The sequence below is a fragment of the Polistes fuscatus genome, unplaced genomic scaffold (assembly GCF_010416935.1).
Source record: "Polistes fuscatus isolate 324 unplaced genomic scaffold, CU_Pfus_HIC Scaffold6, whole genome shotgun sequence".
Taxonomy (NCBI): Eukaryota; Metazoa; Arthropoda; class Insecta; order Hymenoptera; family Vespidae; genus Polistes; species Polistes fuscatus.
Window position 1 is genome coordinate 2,785,568 of NW_025113140.1, and position 22,766 is coordinate 2,808,333.

The 22,766-nt window shown below is 27.9% G+C and overlaps 1 protein-coding gene across 4 annotated transcripts in view; it reads right to left on the reverse strand.

Moving 5' to 3' along the window:
• Positions 1-22,766, reverse strand: part of LOC122523499 (alpha-catulin) — an 85,567-nt gene that overhangs the window by 30,137 nt on the left and 32,664 nt on the right. For all 4 annotated transcript variants that reach the window (XM_043645270.1, XM_043645267.1, XM_043645269.1 and 1 more), the window contains one exon: positions 1,528-1,717. In XM_043645270.1, coding sequence (XP_043501205.1) covers positions 1,528-1,717 — 190 coding nt within the window. The remainder of the gene's footprint in view (positions 1-1,527; positions 1,718-22,766) is intronic.

A 22,766-nucleotide genomic window follows, 5' to 3' on the forward strand; every position in this document is an offset into this window, starting at 1 on the left:
CATTTGTTCTAATTTTATTATCATTACACGTATGATATTTATTCGTGTCAGGGTTTAATAAGATTTCATGATTAAGTAAAAAGAAAATAAAACAATTTCGAAGTGTTTATTATTTGTCTCTTCTATCTAAAGGGATTTAATTATGTCACAGATGTCTAACACGAAACGTTCAATTGGTACTCTTATCATTATACGAAATCTAATTAAACTCTTGGAATTTTTGTTTTTGTTGTTGTTGTTCTTATCCTTCTTCTTCTTCTTCTTCTTCTTCTTCTTCTTCTTTTTCATCTAAGTAGGAACCTTCAGGTCAAAAAACGTTAAGGATGCACTTTAGGAATATTCTCTCGAACCTATCGAAAGCTTATTGGCTCTGCCCTTCAACTTTCCTCGAAGGACTTTAGCACGAAGTTTTCAATGCGTTTTAAGTAAACTTTTTAAAAGCACAAAGAGAGCAGACTAGTTTTCTTCTAGTTTGACCGATTTTTGGGGTTTTTTTTTTCTTCGATTTCTTCTACGATGGTATCAATAATGAAATAGAAAAGTAAAAGAAAAAAAAAAATTTGAGTGACAGAAAAAGAGAGAGAGAGAGAGGAATAAAAAGAGAGACACAATATGAAAGGATATCAATGCTTCTCCACAAAATGCTTTTTCAACTTGATATGTCAAGAAAAATCCAATGACAAACGAGCTTTTGCATCGCCTAGAGCTTTTTTTTTTTTTAACTCTTCTCTATACGTAGGACAGATACTAGATATATATTTACCAAACTACCTTCAATCACTAACTCTTTTTCTGTCTTTCTTTTTATTTTTCTTCTTCTTTTTCTTTTTCTTTTTCTTTTACCAGCGATTCAACAACCATTTCTCGTCGTCAAAACCATCTTACTTCGATACCTTTATTTTCTCGTGTGTTATGTATACTCTATATTTTCTTAGAAAAAAAGAAAAAAAGAAATAAATAAAATAAGAAAGAAAATATCGAACAACGAAGGGATTCAATTCTTCCTATTTTTCTACGATTCGCACATTGTGTTGTCATTTTATATCGGAACGTCTTCGAAAAGGTTTGGAAAATTTACGATCGTATTGTTCGGTAAATTGTGATAGTGAAAAATTCAACTGTCTTGTCGTACGATGAATATTCAATATTTTTGTTAAATAAATTAATAAATGATTATACAATCTAACGAAATATTATTTCTATTAATTTCGATTGAATAAATTTATTTGAAAATATGAATGATATTAAACGAATTAATGTAGAATGCGATTAGGAAAAATTTTGTCAACATCTTTGCGAAGATTGAAGTACATTCTTGTATGAAAATTCATTGATTTAATAAAGAGAAAAATAAAAAGGTAAATAAAATGATTTTGTTTGATAAGAATTATCGATTAATTATATTTTCACGATTTATCTTTGTTTATTTTCTTTCTCGATACTTTGCTCATTTGTTTGTTTGTTCGTTCGTTTGTTTGTTTGTTTGTTTGTTTATTTGTCTGCTTGTTAAATCTCGGTTAAGCTTACCAGCGACTCTGGCCTCTTTGCATGCCTCGTACATGTCCTGTTTGATTTCGGGATTGTCGTCGGCGATGGTTTCGCCAACGGTGACGAACCTTTCGACCGCCAAATTTACCGCCTGTCCAACCCTTGCAACGGCACGAAGACTCCGGTCCGAACATAGCGGCCGTTCTCTGTGCGACACTAGCGTAGAAATCTGAAAAAGATCAATTCAACAAAAATTTATTTAATATCTATAACGCATTAAACGAAAACGAAAATAAAAAGGCAAACAAAACATTGATTTTTCATTCTTCAAAATCGTCCAATCCTTCACATTTGTTACACCTTAATTTCATTGTTTATTCGTAGTTCAGAATTTTACTTTTTCTTTTGTTACATTTGATTAATTTTTATTTTATTTATCTTCACTTTTGTTACATTTTTATGAATTTTAGATTTGAAAAAGTGTTTATTTGGAGCAATAAAAAAATATTCAATGTAGAACCTATAGAATACTAAAAAAAAAAATAAAAAAATTGACGAATTTGAATGATTTCAAATAGTAAAAATTTAGTGTTTACCTACCACAATATGAAATTATTTCTAACGATTCTAATTTCCACGATATAAATTTTGGATTATAATTAAATTAAATAAATAAATAGATTAAAGAAAACAAATATTCAAACGTGTACGATTGTCGTATAATTGTAATAATCTATGAAAAAAATGTATAACGAGTAAACGTGAAATTAGAACGGTTAGAATCATTAATATGATTGAAAATAAGTCATAAACATTAACTTCAATTAACGATACCGCGATTTTATTTTTACTCGCGACGTCCTGAGAAATCTCTGACGACGAATAAACGAGCTCAAGATAATGAGTTCCATAGTCATCATCGAGCTCGATCTCGACTTTATTTTCTACGTGCTCTGCGTGCAACGGGCATAAAGAGAATTTGCATCGTCACGTTGGCCTTGTTATCGTCATAGCATCCGATGCAAGAGTACATTTCTCTGATAAGACGTTCTTCTCTTTTCTCGACGAATAAACATGACACATATTTTCTTCGATAAGAAGAAAATAAACGGGAAAAAGAAAGAAAAAGAAAAAAAAAATATATATATATATATAAATATATATTAATGTGATAAAAAAATAATTCCAATTTATTGAAATATAAATATGAAGAAAAAAAAAATGCAATTATTTTATTTTAAATTAATTATATCTTAATCATATAAATACTTTCGTATATGTAATTATAAAAAAATTATAAAAATATAGAAATATATATGTAATTATAAAAATATGTATTGTTAATATTAATTAGTATGAATATAAGATATTTACAAAATTCAATTAACATATATATATTTCATTCGATACGATTTCATTTCGAAATAAACGATCCAAATATCATATATATATGGATACTAAATATATATTTCATAAATTAGTAATATACAAATTACAAGGCCATCTGTCTTAGCTCCAATTAATGTTCATTTTTTTTTGGGGGTTTTTTATTTCTCTCTCTCTCTCTCTCTTTCTAACGTAACCACAACGTAACGCTGCTGTAAAAAAAAGAGAGAGAGAGAGAGAGAAAGAGATAGATCATGTAACACCATTAGCAGTCTAGCCGTGGAATTCACGACGCGACGCATCTACGATGCATTTTCCATACAATTAGACAATGCATTCGGGTGCTGCCTTTTTCAGACGATTCTTCTCAACGACGAGAATAGAAAGAAAGAGAGAGAGAAAATTCAGTGGATGGAAAGAGGAACAGGCAAAAGAAAAAAAGGAAGAGAAAAAAAAAAGGAAAAAAAAATGGTGTGGATCCAAAGCTATTGTTTTATCAGATGAATGTCGAGAGATCTACCTGAACGAACTCCAGTTTTCTATCGTATATGTTAACATGTCGTGTCGTGGAATAAGAAAAAATTCCAAAGATCTTTTTTCCCTTTTTCACTTTTTCTCTGCACGATTTTCTCTCTCTCTCTCTCTCTCTCTCTCTCTCTCTCTCTCTCTCTCTCTCTCTCTTTCTATTTCTCTTTTTATCCTATTTTTCAATTTTTTATTTTTAATTTATTAATTTATTAATTTTGTATTTTTGTTCGTCTTCTACGTATTTATTTACATGAATTTAATTATGACTTTCTTTCCCCTTCTTTCTCTCTATTTTCTATTTTTTTTTTGCGTTCTTTCATTCGTTTTATTACTTTCATACTTTCCACGCGATAATTTCAATTATAATTTGTAATTATATATGTGGGATGCGAGCACCTCCAAGCCAAACACTTAAGTAGGCGTTCGTGAGGAGATTGGACGGTAGGCCCTGAATAGCTCAATTGGTTAAAGAGCAGTCATATCACCCGGAAAGCGGAAGATCCGGGTTCGAGTCCCGGTCCAGTCTGTCCAACGGCCCAATTTTTTCACGAATCCTACATATATATATATATAAAAAATTATATATTAAAATTATATATTATAATAATAATTATATATTATATATATTAAATTATTTATTAAAAAAAATAAATTATATATTATAATTTTTATGGAGGATATTAATTCGTTATTATTTTATTTATATAAAGAGAAAAATATATTTATAATATGTTTTCTACTAATTGGTAAAAGAGAATATCTATCAAAATGATATGATAAACGAAATAAAATTGAAAAATATATATGATAAAACGTGGCCGATGCGTTACTTTAATGGTTTCTATTTATAAGATTGAAATTTAAGACGTTAGGAGGGTGTATCACATGGAAAAGAAAGGGGAAAAAAAAATGTAAAGATACTAACATTAATCTTACTTCTAGTCTAGGCGAACCACTTCAATCTACTGTGCGCATTGCTTAAAAAAAAAAAAGAGAAATAAATAAAAGAAAATACGAAAGTTTTCTTTGTGATAAAGTTAGAACAGTTTGTGGATTTACTGCGGAAGACAAATTTTTCCAAGTTTTAAATCGCATACTCGTGTACGACCTAAATTCGTATCAAAGTGTTCCTATACGATTCGAAATAATTTAAATAAAAAAAAATAAGAAAAGAGAAAAAGAGAAAAGTAAGAAAAAACAAAAGTCTAAGTATGTCAATGATTTCCGTGAAAAAATCAACAAACCGATACACTTAACATCAATGACTCTCAAAGTGGGCTATGTCGTATAAGTTCAAATAAAAAAATAAAAGCATAAAAAAAGATTTAAAAATTCTTCCATGAAATATCCCGTTCATACGTTCTTGAAATATGGATCAAACCATGTGGGACCTTTTCATATGTAGTTTATGAATTATTATTATTATTACGTAAAAATATATATTTTATATTTTATTATCGTTATTATGGAAGAAAAATATTATTTTATTATTAAAAATAAATTAAATATATAATATAAATAATTTAATAATTAAAAATAATTATCATATTATTACATAAGAATATATATTTTGTATTTTGTTATCGTTATTATGAAAAAAAATATTATTTTATTATTAAAAATAAATTAAATATATAACATAAATAATTTAATATATTAAAAATAATTATATCATATTATTACATAAAAATATATATTTTGTATTTTATTATCGTTATTACGAAAGAAAAATAATTGTATTTATCGATAGATAAATAATTATATAAAATATATATATATAAATTTTTATATTTTATAATCACATTAGGTGTGAGAATTTAAATCATATAACCCTTCGAAAGTTTATATATTATATTTTAATTATAATTACATTTATCTATAAAAAGCGTAACTACTTGAAAAAGTTAGACAAACGTTAAACAGATAATACAGGAAATACGATAAAGAAGGATATTGAAAAACAATGTTTTACATGATCGTCGCATTTTAAGAGATATTCAATGGGTTGTGGTGGGAATGGTTCGAAGCATTGAAATCTAAAATCGCGCAAACACTCGGGGGAAAGAGTCAATTGGGCGTACTTTGATTGGTGATGCCTTCCGGCTTTTGATTCTTTGTTAAAAGCGCTTCAATTTGCGATGAGAAAAGCCGATGGTCATCCTCCAATCCTGTGGGGTATGGAATGAATATTCAGGTTTTGCGTTAATTAAGAGCTTCGAAGGAAAAAAAGAAAAAGGAAGAGATAGAAAGAGAAAGAGAGAGAGAGAGAAAGAGTGTGAGTGAACAACTATATAGTTTGATTATATGCATAACAATGAAGGTCCCCTCTTTTTATCTTTTTTCTCTTTGTTTCAACCCACAAAATCCAAAAAATATACCACATTCATTCCCTCGTTTTATCTTATCTTCTTATTCTTCTTCTTCTTCTTTTTCTTTTTATTTATTTGCAATTCTTATCCTTTCGACTAATTGCAAAATTTGAATAATCGAAAGGAAAGGTCAATTTTTATTCCATTCATTTAAATTTAACCTGAAATGTAAAATAATTTTGAGAATATTTCTTATTCTCGGTTCGTTTATAAATATAATCGAAGAATTTTAAATAGTTTTTACATTTATATAAATGACGGACAATAGTAATTTTTGTTTTAAAATCGAAAATTGACGATTCCAGTATATTTGAATTATTAACAGTATATAGTATTTGTTTTTTAATTAATAATTGTTAGCAAATAGATAGATAAGATTTATTCATTTATTCTGTTGACTCGATGGAGATTTTGGGTTCACAACATTTATTTAATCGCTTTTTTATTTCGATTATTCAACTAGAAAAAAAATAAAAAGCAAAAAAAAATAACTTTTATATCTAGTATATTGTTTTTTTTTTATGAAAAATTTCTAATATTTAATACCCATACGTAAAGAGTATTCAAATAAAAATCAAACTAACGCGGTATTTTTTTATTGAAAATTTTTTTTCTCCAATAGACAATATTGAAATCAATAATATTGGTATAAAAAATCTTTTTATCAAAAAAATTCCACGATCTTACTACTTGTTGCCCGAACAAATATTATTCTCTTCATCTCGATATAATTAATATTCCAGTTTGAGGATAAATATTTTGTGTTTTTGTTTTTTCTTTTTTTTTCGACGTTACGATAATTACTTGCACGCGTGAAAGAAAAGAAGAAATACCAAGAGATAGAGAAAAGAATAAGGTAAAAACAAAAGAAAAAGAAGAAGAAGATAAAAAACACAAGAAAAAAATATCGTTGGTGGTTTGAAGCGTATCTCTTGGAGAAGAGTAAAGGGGTGGGAGAAGGGGGGAGGGCGGAGGGATAGGTAAACCTTGAAAGAAAAGAAAAAAGGACGAAAATTTCTATGGTCGCGTTGGTTGGAAACGGATATCCCACGAAGAATGTTTTCCAGAATGCCCGCTGGACATTTTTCGATGCAATGGTACAAAAAAAAAAGAAAAAAGAGAAGGAAAAAAAATAAGAAAAAAGAAAAGCAAGCTCCTGGAATATTTTCTCTTCGAATATTGGAACAAAAATTTCTATTAGAAATATATGTTCTCTTTCTTCTGATCTTTCTAATATTTTTATTCGTTCTACTATTATATTAAATACTCTCAATGTGTCGCATAATTGTTTTTTTTTTCGATGAAAAATACTTTTATTTTATTAATTTTGGTGTTCGTTCTCGTTTATAAACGTAAAACTAGTCGATAACAAAAATAATACGTATTACGATAAAATAAAACGTGTAATACGCTTAAGTTTTTTTTTTAAATGATTTTAATAAATCTACAATGTGTTCAAATCATTTTTTTGTTTTTTTTTAGTAGATATTTGAAATGAATATATATACTAACCGAACACAAAACTATAACAATAGATTCATTTCATTAAATAAATCGATATAATAAATATAAGTCTCTTTAATATATGTTCTCGTTTTTAAATAACTTTTGATATACAATTCTTACTAACGTTAAATTAATATTCACAAGTTAGACTATAACAAAGACTATAATGAAATGTACATTATTACAAAATTTGAAATTAAAATAAACAAATATTAAGAACGAGAATTATAAACGAGAGTAAGATGGAAAGAAAGAAACATCAAAGACCGTAACCTCGAAGTGTATTATATTAATCTTGAATTATTCAAAGAGGAAAGAAAGAAGACGAAAGGAGAAAAGTGAGTCGATTCGATTACATCGTTGGAAAATTCTAATTCCACGAAGGACAAGTTTGTAGGCGATGAAGAGTATATAGAATAAGTGTGAGAGAAAGAGAGAAGAAGTAGAAGTAGAAGTAGAAGTAGAAGCAGAGAGAGAGAGAGAGAGAGAGAGGGTGTAAGGGGGTGTAAGGGGGTTTAAGGGAGTTTAAGGAGGTGTAAGGGGGTGTAAAAGAGATAGAAAGAGAGAAAGAGGATAAAAGGTGTAAGAGAGATAGAATGATGTTATTGCATCGTGCCACGTCCCGGTTATAACGACGTTGCTATATAAACAAAGGATACACAACAGCCGGACGGATTAACGTAATCCGTTTATCCGTGATTGGATTCCTCCAAGAGTGATTCCATAGATATGCCACGAAAGAATAATTCTTCCTATCGTATACGACAAAAGACACGTCCTCTCTTAATTTAGATCAAAAATTCCAATCTTCTTCAGAAATAGGAGAAAGGATGGAAAGAAGGAAGGAATGAAGTTCGATTGAAAACAAAATCAAATGATTCGTTGTTAAAATGATAAACGATTAATTAACGATAATATTGTATATACTTTTCAACGTGAATTAAGGGGTTATACGCAGTTGCGAGACTCGAAAAAGACGTATTTTCATGAATTTTTTCTAGAAACAGTTTTTATTTCTCAAACAAAAGTGATGGTAATTCAAATAGAGCCAACTTTTGAGAATAGAATAGCGCGTCGATTATGTAAAAATATTAATCTGCACCGCTCCTGTAGATGATTTCCTGAACGTCCTCTAAAAAAAGACGTTTGGCGGTGATCTTCATTTTGGCGATTTGGATTATTGAAATTAAAAAATATGGTGGATTCTTTTAAAGGATAGATTAATGCAGGTATTAAAACCAAGGAATAATAAAAATTTTGATTTTTGACAAAATGGCGTCTATTTGAGAAGAAGTTGTTGTTCTTGACTAAAATTTTCGTTCTAAATTGTTACAAAAAAATAGTAATAAATTTTTAAAAAATTATTCCTTATACTTAATACCTAGGGAATATATCTAAGAAGATTGTGTAAAAATTCGAAACCGATCGGTTAAGCCGTTTTTGAAAAATCGAGATCACCGACTTTGAAAATACCGTTTTGAGAAAAACGCGTTTAAAGTTTCAAAGATACGTTTACACATAGTTAAAAATTTTTGTTTGCAGCTTACATGAAGTGAAGAATATTTGTCGGATCGATTTGAAATTTTCAGAGAATATACTTAAATATATGTATATTCCGAAAATGAAAAAAAAAAAATTGATTTTTTTAAAATTCTAACTGCGTATAACCCCTTAAAAAATGTTACTTTTGTTAATATTAATTATTAAAAACAAAATCAAATTCTCCAATCGTGTTCGTCGTAAGAACGATTAACTGTTTTATCGTATTTTATATTTTCCATGTGAGTCATACTTTTTATATTGTTAAAAAGGTCAGGATTTTGAAATGTTTAGATTTAAAGAAATAGTATGAATATAAAGAGAGAAGTCAAATAAACGATATGAAAAATTGTTGGGATGAATTTTAGAAATTATCAACTCTTATTTCTTTTTTTTTTCTTTTTTCAAAGATTTTAGATTAAATATGGTTTTGCTGATTTTACAAAAGAGTTCTCTATCATTTTATTATTATTAATATTGTTATTTTATTTCGTATATTTTTTTTTATGTTTTATTTTATAAGACGTATAACGAATTGATATTTAAAATGTCTCGAAATAGAGTAATTGATTTTTTTTTTCTTTTTTTAATCATCCAAGAAACTTTTTGCTCTTTTTTTAAATCACGTAGAAACGTATTACTTGTATAATAATAATAATAATAATAATAACACTATGATGGGAAATTAGGATACGTGTATTATATTCGTGTAAACGTATTTGTATAAAAAAAAAACAAACTGCACAATGAAAATAATATGAAAGTTTTTCAATTACCTCGTACGTCGAAGTTTCGATTAAGAAAAAAATATTCGTAGTTAATATACACCGTGTACGAGAATGAAACGGAGAGAAGTTTACATGTTGAGAATTGCAAGCCGACTAGCACGAAGGTACGACAAACAATATTCATATACGTAGCCATTGTAACACCTTATAATCCTTATTGATGTTCAAAGTTAACACGCAAGCAACTTTTTTACTATGACGTATATTAATATTCGAATATGATGTAACGTGATTATTCAGTATTGCAGGTATAAAAAATATATAATAATAACATACGATATATTTCTATATTAAATATATTATACGAATCGATGATAATTATTTAATGGTTTATTATTAGTTAATGAGTTAACAATAAATCTATTTATTTTATAATATATATATAAATGATTTTAATCTCAAATAAATCGTAATATATAAATGCTTTCTATTTTTTAACTTAAATACACACGTATATACGTATGGTCATTAAAATATTGCTTATAGAACATAAAAAATGAAAATTTAATATTTGAAATATATATGTGCATATGTTACTGTTAAAACGTTAACGAAATCCGTTAATTCGTGAAACGACTAGCTAAAATATGAAGAAAAATTAATATCGAAGATTTTAAACGTAAAATTGAATTATTAGAGTCGACTGATACGAATATCATAAAAAAAAGGAAAAATTAGAACGTTGGATGAATAAGATAAGAAAAGAAAAAAATGTACGAGCTACGTCGGGGGCCAGTCACGAAATGAATGAAAAAAATTTATGACGAGATAACGAAATCTTCCTTTCTCGAGTTTCATGGGAAATAAAATTTATTTCTATCTCTATCTCTCTCTCTCTCATCTATCTATCTATCTTTTTTTTTCTAAATCATCTCAAGCACTCTTCCGTCCTATTTCATTTCGAAAATGATTAGAACAATTAAAAATTGCACGTAGAAAAATGATTCTTCCCCCACCGTCAACGATTAATTTCAAATATTCGTTATCTTTCGCAAGAGGGAAATATTTTTAATTATTTTTTATACGTAATTTTTTTTTTCTTTTTTTTTTTTTTTTCAAACGTCCTAGCAACGCACGAAGGACACAGGGATGATGTTCGTCCTTTGTTTTTTGCCTATCTCTCTCTCTCTCTCTCTCTCTCTTTTTATTCTCTATCTCTTTCTTTTTCTCGTTAGCGTTAATTTCGTTGGGAAAAAATTTGGTCGAAAAAGAACATATAATATATATGTATATATTATATGTATATGTACGCGTGTTTTGACGTTATCTCACTTTTACACGAATATATATATATATATATAAATAAAATAAAATAATATGTTACACATATTAGCGAATATAAAGACAATAAATCACAATAATATTCATATGTATCTATGCATGTATATATAATTAAATAACTTTTATTCCTTTATCATATTCTTGTTCAAATATAGAAATGTATAAAACAGTATTTAAGAATCTTTACAAAGGGAATGCATATGTGAACGATTATGATTTTTGGATCAAAAATACGATTATTAATTTTTATCTAACAAAAGAAAAACAAACTAAAACTGGTGTGTGTACTTATGTACGCACGTAAGAAGTTATACTTCTTTGCCGTACCAAAATGAACATAACCTCAATAACCTCAAAATTAACTTCAAAAAAAAAACTTCAAAGAAAAAAAGTAACTTCAAAGAAAACAATAATTATTATTATATATATAAGAAAGAATAAAAAAACTGGTGTGTGTACTTATGTACGCACGTAAGAAGTTATACTTCTTTGCCGTACCAAAACGAACATAACCTCAATAACCTCAAAAGTAACTTCAAAAAAAAACTTCAAAGAAAAAAAGTAACTTAAAAAAAAGAAATAATTATTATTATATATATATAAGAAAGAATAAAAAACTGATCTGTGTACTTATGTACGCACGTAAGAAGTTATACTTCTTCGCCGTACCAAAACGAACATAACCTCAATAACCTCAAAAGTAACTTCAAAAAAAAACTTCAAAGAAAAAAGTAACTTAAAAAAAGAAATAATTATTATTATATATATAAGAAAGAATAAAAAAAAAAAAGAAAATATCAAAATATAGATATCAGTCCGCACTAAATATAAAAGAGATATATCGAATTACTTGACGCGTCAACAGCCATGGCGCGGTTACAGCATTAGTTCTCGTTTCGATCATTTAAGTAAAGCGGCGCTGAGTACGATTAGTATTTGGATGGGTGACCCGCTTGAGAAAAAAGGGGGGAAGAAGAAGAGAAGACAACTTCATGCCGTAAATTTGAAATCGCTTTGCCGCGCGTCGTAAATACCGACAAACTTCATGGTGTCGTTTTTCCAGACGTTCGGAAAAACATTTTTTACGATGTTTTTTCGAAGAAAATATTTACAAAAAATAGAATTATTATTACACGAATAAATAACAAAACAACAACAACATAATAACATTTTTCCCAATGCGCCAAAAGAAGTATAACTTCAAAAATAATAAGAATTCTCTTACCATACCTGACATTTAAAAATCTAAATAGAATTTCGAGTTTAACTTACGTCGAGTATGTTTTATCGCGTCACAGTTTAACACATTTTGAAACGTTTAAATATACACCAACTAGCGTGTACGTGTCGCATTAATCAAAAACCTACCGCCGTTAAATTTACTATACCTTTATCGTTTGCATTAACGCGATCGTCTGTCACCGTCTTTACACATCGTACGAGTTTTCTAAGCTTTTGTTTCTCCTCCTTTTTTAGTCTCTTTTTTCCGTTTCTCCATTTCTCATACTTCTTCATCTTTTTATACGAAACTCGAAAGAATTGAGACAAAAATTTAAGAACCTTCTTGATAAATCAAAACAGAGGATTTTAAACTTATATTTATATATATGTATCATATGAAACGATAAAAACGATTTTATATTATGTTTATACCAGCCAGTCATTTTGTCCAAGTGTTACGAGTTTTGAATTATTTAACAATTGTTCTTATCATAATTACAAGAACACAGAACTGACGGGTATATTTATTCGTGTAATAATAATTCTTTTTTTTTGTAAATATTTTCTTCGAAAAAACATCGTTTTTAATGTAAAAAAAAAAATAAAAAATATTCTATATATATTTATTTATATTGAAATAATCATTGAAATATATACCGTCACTCGTTACACCCTTTTAAGATCATTTTTGACGTTTTATATAATTAAAAAAAAAGAAAAAAAAACGTAGGATATATCTCATCGGTCATTAAATCGACTGAAATGTTCTTTGAATTTAAAGAAAAAAAAAAAGAAAGAAAAAGTAAGAAGGAAAAAATCTTCGTTTTTATTTATGCATATACAATTAGAGACGATAAAAGGTCAGTGAAATATTTGAAAGGCTAACAGAAAGAAAAAAGAAATAAAAAAGAGAGTTAGAGTGAGTGACAAAGAGAGAGAGAGAGAGAGAGAGAAGGTGAACGAAATAAGTGGAGAGCTGTAAACTACGAGTGCCACGATAATTATCGCTCTAAAACGAGATCGCTTTTAGGTGACCTAGAAATTATGGTCATAGAGAAATTGGAATAGTTAAAATTGAAGCAAAAGGTGTATGCGTGTGTGTATCTATGCGTGTATGCATTTGAGGGAAAACTTATGTGAAAGCAGGTGATGATGAAACTTACCAAAGGAAAGAAAAAAAAAAAGGATACATAAATTTTGTTCGAGTATGGTACTCTTGCCAGTACGCCATTGTTCGATAAAGGAGAATGATAGAGTGAGATGAAAAGAGAGAAAGAGAAAGAGAGAGAGAGAGATACGTAAACGTGAAGTTTAAGTTCTCTTGCGCTTGAGCTTCTTCGTTTTCTCAAATAGAACGGATCGATAGTACGACGAATATACGGTGACAATAACTACGAACGACGACAATCTTTATCAAACAGACAAATCTTCTCGTTTGTAATCCGCTCGAGGAACCATCTCAATTTGTTTCTTAAACGCTCCAGGGAATATTGATATAATAAATATTTTTATAAGATAATTTATGTATGTATCTATATATATCTATGTATAATATTATAGAATTAATCACAAAAATATTCTTACTCAATTTTCTCCAGTTAATTTAATAATATCGTTTGATATTTAATTTTATTATTTTTTTTAATTTTATTATTATTAATTTATTATTTTTTTTTTTGTAAGTAATGTAATGTTTTTATATTTATAAGTAATGTATTTATGTATGTATGTATTATAGAGTGAATAACAAAAATATTCTTTATTACTCAATTTTTTCCAGTTAATTTAATAATATCGTTTGATATTTAATTTTATTACTTTTTTTTAATTTATTATTATTAATTTATTATTTTTTTTTTCTAAGTAATGTAATGTTTTTATATTTATAAGTAATGTATTTATGTATTTATGTATTATAGAGTGAATAACAAAAATATTCTTTATTACTCAATTTTCTCCAGTAAATTTAATAATATCGTTGATATTTAATTTTATTATTTTTTTTAATTTTATTATTATTAATTTATTATTTTCTTTTTTGTAAGTAATGTAATGTTTTTATATTTATAAGTAATGTATTTATATGTATGTATTATAGAGTGAATAACTAAAATATTCTTATTACTCAATTTTCTCCAGTAAATTGAATAATATCGTTGATATTTAATTTTATTATTTTTTTAATTTTATTATTATTAATTTATTATTTTTTTTTTCTAAGTAATGTAATGTTTTTATTTATAAGTAATGTATTTATGTATGTATGTATTATAGAGTGAATAACAAAAATATTCTTTATTACTCAATTTTTTCCAGTAAATTTAATATATCGTTGATATTTAATTTTATTACTTTTTTTTAATTTTATTATTATTATTTATTATTTTTTTTTGTAAGTAATGTAATGTTTTTTATTTATAAGTAATGTATTTATGTATGTATGTATTATAGAATGAATAACAAAAATATTCGTAGGTAGTTACCAACAGTAAATTTCATAATCATTGATATTTGTTTCTAATGCAAAACTGTTAAATTCTTCTATAGGAGAAAACTCATTTAAGAAATATTAAACATTCTAATCGGTATTAATTTAATCGTAGAAGAAAAGCGTCTTGTTATTAGAGAAATGTGATTTTACTTTGAAAAAATACTTTTAAAAATAATATATAACGTTGAATCTCTCTCTCTCTCTCTCTCTCTCGTAAAATATGCAAAAACCAAAAACAAAAAAGAAGTTTAATAAAATGGAAAATTATTAACGTTCCACAAAATTCATACGATTGTTAAAATTATCGATCGTAGAATAGACACGATGGAAGGATGAACAAAAAAAATTCTAGGAAATTAAAATGTGTACACAAATGCCATATTATAAAAAAGGATCCAAGGAAAGAGAAAAAAAAAAAAACATTTAATGCGCGTAATTTATCGAAAAGAGGAATCCGTTTGGAAGGAACAAAGAATATCGTAGAAAATCGGTTTTTGGTCCGGTTTGCACACCGCGTTTTTTCCCTTTTTTTTTTTCTTTTTTTCTTTCTTTCTTTCTTTCTCTTTCTCTTTCTCTTTCTAGACATAGACTCGGCAAAGAACGTGAGCAGAATTTTCGATTAGATTCCCAGATCGAGGGACAAAGCCGTGGGAACGAAGCCAATATTTTTCATCCGATCCGTAGTGGCATATTGAACGGGGAAAAAAAAAAAGAAAAAGAAGAATAAGAAGAAGAAAAAGAATGAGAAAAGGGTAGGAACAACGTTCGAATTGAGCGCATTATTTGCCACGTGACCACGCGTTCGATAATGAGAGAAACAAGTGTATAAAAAAGTAAAAAAAAAAAGTAACATCTTTTCGTACGATAAAGTAAAATACAATTTAATTCTCTAATTAAGTGTAAATTGATTAAAGTATTTTGTAAATCGTGTTATCTCCTATGCCGTAAATTATGACAAGTAGAGATTGATTTAAAAACCGGACAATAATTTTTATTTTCTATTAGAATTATTTATAATACGAAATGAATCGTAAAATCGATATTTTTTTTTTTCTTATTTTTCTAACGATAATTTCGGTGTTTTAATTCAAGAGGGGTACATCTATTGCGATTAATAATTTCAATAAAATCTTCTCACAAATACGATGAAAAAACAGACAAATATAAACAAGAAATAAAAATCACTACTCCACCCACAAAAAAAAGAAAAAAAATAATTGACGAAAAATCAATGATAAGAAGAGATATATAATGTTAATTAACCCTTTGATCGTCAACAACAGATATTATCTACATTATTAACTCGTAATATTCAAGTTAACTCGTATGGAATAATACGTAAAAAAGAAAAAAGAACGAGTAACATAAATTTACGTAGTTGTATCAATTGCAACGTGTAAAAGTACCCAATAACGAAGAAGTGATATACGTGCCAATAAATTGGCAACGTAAATGAATGTGTATATATATGTGTGTGTGTGTCTGATAAAATTAAGTTATCTCAATTCTGCACTATCATTCAACCGATCTATTTCAATGATGTTAATTGAAAATTCAAGGCTTGGAGGAAAATGTTCGAGAAAATGGCGTAGATCTTTTAGTTTTTACGATTATATATCGGGGGAGGGAACAAAAATTGATGAGACCTGCAGCATAGAAACTAATTAACTGGGCACTGCATCTCATCCTCTCTTCTACAACCCTTCTCTCTTTCTCTTTCTCTCTCTCTCTTACTCTTACTCTTTATCTCATTCCGTACGAAATTACAGCTGGAGGAAAGACAGTCGTCAGGTGACCCTTTTTTAAACGACATACCTTGAGGGTTTCTTTCTCCTGATAGGGTAAGTCGTCCTGAGAAAGGTAACAGAGTAGAAATACTATTCGTTTACTTGTGAAAGTGTATGTGTACGTATATATGTGTGTGTAAGAGAGAGAGAGAAAGAGAGAGAAAGAGAGAGAGAGAGACTTTTCTTCTTCTCTGTAACTCTCTTTCAGAAAATACTGAATAATACGAATAATGACCCTTCCCCCCTCCCCCCTTCTACCACCCTCTTTCCCTTTCCCTTTCTCCTTCTCCTTCTTCATTTTCTTCTTCTTCTTCTTCTTCATTTCTCCTCGTCAAAAGGAGGAAAACTAACGTTTAAACGAACTACCGTAGTCGTAATTTATTCTGTTGAACGCATTTAAACGAAGAAGAACCCGCTGGCAAGAGACGCTCGTGAACAAGTGTCTTACTTTCTTATTCGAAAGCTTCTCCAATGGATCAAGAGAAACATAAAGGGAGAGAGAGAGAGAGAGGGGAACGTCGTTTCTATCTGTAAATGTAATGTAAGATTATTTTTATTTGAATTAATGATATTAATGTTTATTTGTATTTTTTTTTTCATTTATATCAATAATTTATTCACGATTTCATCGTAGTTCGATTTGAGATAAGTTTTGATGTAGAATATTGAATGCTACAAATAGATATTTGATGTGTTATAATAGTTTTGACTCGTTATTATTTATTAAAACTAAAAGAGAGAGAGAGAGAAAGGGGGACGGAAAATATTTTCGATTAAAATATTTCAATCGTTCGAGGTATGGAATTTTAGATAATAAAAAGAGCCACGTTGCAGGGAAATTTTATTTCTTTTTTGGTTTTTTAAATAGTACTTAAGTTGGTTTATTTTGTATTGATAAAGGAATTACGCGTAATACAAAAACATTGAAAAATAATAATAATTGAATGAAATTTTTGATTAGTAAGGGGGACTCAAATAATCCCACCGTATGCATATTTACGCATCAAAAAGGTGGAATATTTTTAATATTGCTGTTCCTCGACGAATGAACTAAATTATTACTTTTATACGAACGTAATTTAACATAGAATAACTTTATATAACAAGTGAATCTAATACTAAACTATTTCCTAATTTGATGAAAAAATTTGAAAAAATATGATGTACCCAGTGTCATAATAAAATTTCTCATTATTGCACGCGAACATAATTATAAATATATTACATATGAATTTTAACATTGATTCTGCATCGAAGAAATTTTCCAATTTGATTAAAAAAAAAGAAAAAGATTATAAAACATTTATTAAATTATAAATCGTATAATGATATTTTCTAATAAAACGATAATATTTTCAAACACACGTTTATTACCTAATCATTATTAAATATTTATTATTATATTATATATAATAGTGTAGTATATATAACCAATCACGAATAATAAAACAAGATCGAATGAAAATCGTAAAGATATTTCTTAAATATTACGAGAAGATTGTAAACCACATTTATCATCTAAACGCCATTAGATTCCTTTATTGTATATGAACATGAAATAGCACTCTAAATCGTTACATTAAAGCCAACTAAGATAACTTGTAATTTAATTTTCCAGAAACCGATATTATAGTCACAAAGAATCTTTCCAATTCGTTTGTTTCTATTCGTAATAATCGTATTCGCGATGCTGCACATGCAATTCGATCGTTACGTTTCTAAAAACAAATGGGATGTCAATTTCTTTCATTTCTTTTTTTCTTTCGAGTATATCCTTCTCCTTTATACCTTCCCTTCAATTCCGTTTGAAGAGAGAACATTTTCCCCAAGAGCAAAGATCTACTTTGCCCAAGGGCCCCCTTCATATCTTAGATTTCCAAGTAGTAAGATTTATCGAGAAAATATTTATCGTTAGATTTCATTCGTAAGAAAAATCTTTAATGGTCACATCTTAACATTATATTTATCTATCTTATAATAATCTATCTCCAAATTTTCTTATCATCGATCTTAATCCTATTTTTAACAAATTAAAAATAATATCTCGGAATATTAAATTATAAGGTAAAAGTCCCCTCGGTTGGCCAGGCCCCCTCTATTGGCCACTTTATGCCACAACAGTGATTATAAATTATATGCTGATGTGCACATGGTGACAGTTTTTAAAAAAAAAAATTCTAATTTTAAAATATCATTGAAAGTAATTCGGATTATTTTAAAAATATATTTAAAAACGAAAAAAAATAAAGTTGTACAAGACTTCTGTTTTTGGATGGTTTCTTGTTAAGTAAGGTAAGGATACTGTGATTTTTATTAACCTATATATTTCATTTTTGACAATAGCAACCAAAATATTTTTTTTTCTGCAATTAACATAGCTTAAAATTATTATAGAAATTGAAAATTAAGTGATTTTTAATTATTCTCCATTAAAAATATGGTGGCCAAGCATGGAGACAGTATTATTGCCTCTGTTTTTATCATTAGCCAACTTATGGCTATTCGCTTTGAGGTTATATATATTTGTACATAAAGTATTCAACTAGTTTTTTTAATACTAATGAGTAATTAATTTCTTTATACACGAGTTTTGAATTATTCAATTTTGATTTATTTAATAAATTAGTTATTAATTAATTATTTATTTTAAATAGGAAACATGGCCAAATGAGGGGACATGCGTGGCCAAAAGAGGGAGAAAGTTGGCTAAAAATAGGGACATTGCAAATCTATGTTTTTTTTAATTTATTATTAAAATATTTATGAATAATTTGTCTTTTCTTTATTTTTATTCAAAGCTGAAAGCTCAAGCTTACAGGTTAAACCATTAGTTTAGATGTAAGTTATTTTATTGAATGAATATAATTTTTCTAAAAAAGAAAACGGCTTAACTGGCCAACCGAGGGGGCTTTTACCTTACACAGTTTTTTAATCGTCCGATCGATTTGATAATTAGAAAAATTATGAAAGAATTTGAAAACAAACTAACGAACAAAAAATTGAAGAAAACGTGAGGAAGATAAAGGGGATGTAAACAAAAGAAAAAAAAAAGAAAAGAAACATGGAACAAATAAAATCGATATAGTCAATCAACGTAAAAGCTTTCCTGGATTACTACTGAATTAGTAGAAAAAAAAAAAAGAAAAAGAATTTAATGTGCCTGACACGAGATAAACCGTTAAAGTGTCGAGAACGTGAGGGACGATAGAAGAAATGCTATCGAATCCAATCTAATCGAAATCGAAATCGAAATCGAAACCGGAATTCTTGTCTGATTGTTAGATCATTCTGAGATCGTTCTCGATCAATTGTGTCTCGGTTAGAAATGAACGGAAAGCAGCTCGTACCGTTGTTCCCAAGAGCCACATTAGATCTTATACATTACTCGCGAGAGTGTGAGAGAGACAGAGAGAAATAAAGAAAGAGAGAGAGAGAGAGAGACTAACGATACTTTAGCGACACGGATGCTGCTCATCGTTGTTTCGTTGTACGTGCATTTATATGTATGCAAGTAAATACAAATACATATGCAAGTAAATGTATGTACTTTTATGTGTGTGTGTGTGTGTTTGTGTGTATTATATATACATAAACGCGAAAGAACATGTATACAGGGAAATAGCTCGCACACGCGAATATATGTAGCTATGAATTATTAAAATCCAACTTCCACTTAGTGGGAACGTTACACACGTCTGTCTGTACACTTTCCTAATTTAACAAATATTACTCGCATATATATATATATGTGTGTGTGTGTGTGTTTACTCATATGTAAATATGTATCGGGGTTTCCTAAAAAGTTCGTGCAATATTTAAAAGAAAATAAAAGAAAGAATGAAATAGAGAGAATTTTTATATTTCGATATAAACGTATTTTTATATCATATATTTATAAAAGAATATATATACATATGTGTGTGTATGTGTTATCGAATTTATATTAAAACTTCGGGTAAAAAATTTGTCGAACGATCGGATATATTTTAGGAACGAATTTAATATATTAATTTTTGAAATGCACACACACACACACAAAGTAAAAAATATAATTACGATACATTTTGCGTGCTAATAAAAGTTTACAGTGGTTCTTCTTTTTTTTTTTTTTTCAAACAAAACAAACGCGCCATAAAAGATCCCCGTTTAAGTGCCGGCGTGTACTACACAGGGCAAGTAGTATAAACCGTGCTATGAACAGACACGTTACGTTATTAGAACTGACGCGACAAACTCGACGATTACTATCTACTCGCTATGCAGCATTCCGTTTTGACGAGCTACTTGCAATTTTCACGCCTGTCACGCGAGAGTCCTTTCTTCTTTTTCTTTTTTTTTTCTTTTTTCTATTTTTTTTTTTTTTGTTCTTTTATGAAACGCAACGTCCGTCCGTGTATAAATTTTTCCTTATCTCGCATTCCGTGTTTTTAGAAAAACTTTTTAAAAATTGTCTGTCCGAATTCTTTTTTTTTTTTTACTCTTTTACTAATTTGATATGCAACCACGTGATTACATGTAGAACGTAATATAATAAGATTATTATGTTTTTTTTTTTTTGAGAAATTTTTATTCGCTCTTGTTCTGCTTCTTCTTCTTATTATTATTATTTTACTGTAATATTATCTAGTATGCATATAAATGTTTGATCCTTTAAAAGATTTGTCCAAGAAAAAATCTAATAAAAATTATTATTGTAATTACTCTACCGCATTATTAAAACAGAATAATTAAATATAAATAAAAAGAGAAACGTTAAGAGTATGAAATAAAAAACAAAACAAAAACAAAAACGATACACCGTCAATGTTTGCGAGATAGAGAAAATAAAAAAAATTATAAAGAGAGAGAGAGGAAGAAAATGAAAAAATTCGATTCAACAGATTGCACAGAACGATACAAGAAAGAATTTTTACTGTAGCACGTAATTACGCTATTACTAGAAATTTGTCAAAAGAGGAAATGGAGGTGAGAAAATAAAAAAAATAAAGAGAGAGAGAGAGAGGGAAATGTATTGTAATCTTTCACATCTGTCAACAGGAAGTCGATCATTTCGTCTCTATTAAGAATTACGTTGCAGATCGGAGATCGAATAATGGGTCATCGATCGAATCGTTTAAAGATTCGATTTAAGTCAACAATTATTAACTTTGAAAACATGTTTCATTTATATTATTCTATACATATATAAATAAAAATAAAAACTAATACAAACGCGATAGAAAAAAAAACATAAAATAATTATTTATTTCTTCCGTATATAAATTTTTCCTTATCTCGCATTCCGTGTTTTTAGAAAAACTTTTTAAAAATTGTCCGTCCGAATTCTTTTTTTTTTTTACTCTTTTACTAATTTGATACGCAGCCACGTGATTACATGTAGAACGTAATATAATAAGATTATTATTTTTTTCTATTTAAATAAAAGAAAATATTTCTAAATAAAAGTAAAATAAATATAAAATAAATATTTCTAAATAAAAGAAAATATTTTCATCGCAATCCAATTAAATAAAATTTCATTATTATAATATGATATATGTGATTTTTGTTTTTTTCAAACGATCATTTGATCGTACACGGTAGATATAATTATATCATAAGTTTCGTTAGAGATTTAATATTAAATATCTTTTAATAATTATTAAACGCTCGAACAAATAATATTACCAGAGGTAAAGATAGATAGGATTACTCTTTTGATTATAATACGAAATCTCATTAATCTCGTTCCTTCGAACGATATTCCCCATCGTGGAAAAAATAATTTAGAGAAAATTGCATATTAGGAGGATTGAGATCGTTCGAGAATCGAAAGTATATTTTGCGGAGAAGAAAATCGAGAGAGAAAAAAAAGGATGATTAAGGAAGAATAAAAAAGAAAGAGAGAGAGAGAGAGAGAGAATAATAGTGACGTGCAATAAATTTAACATCCATAAGATTAATGATACGTGGATGCACCTGATGGTGTAACATAAAACTAGAGTGACACAATGAAATGCTTATCTACGATTCGAGAAGAATGATCGTTGAGGAACGAAACTTGAACGAAAAAATCCTTCTTTCGATATCGTAAGCTCCTCGTAAGCTTATCCTTCCTTGTCGTGTTACACATTATCATTTTTTTTTTTCTTATTTCGTCTACTTATTTACGTAAGAATAACAAACAAAAAGAGAAAAAGAAAAATAATAAGAAAAGGATAAATATATCGAACAGAGAAAAAAAAAAGAAATAGAAAAATCGAATAAAACGATTCCTTCCCTCTCCCCACCTCGCAGAAAAAAGGGGGAGGAAAAAATTATTGAAAAACGCGTAGAATAGGCAAAAAAAAGAGAAAAAAGAAACGATGTACCAACCAACCAGTGTCTCAAACGAAATGTATTA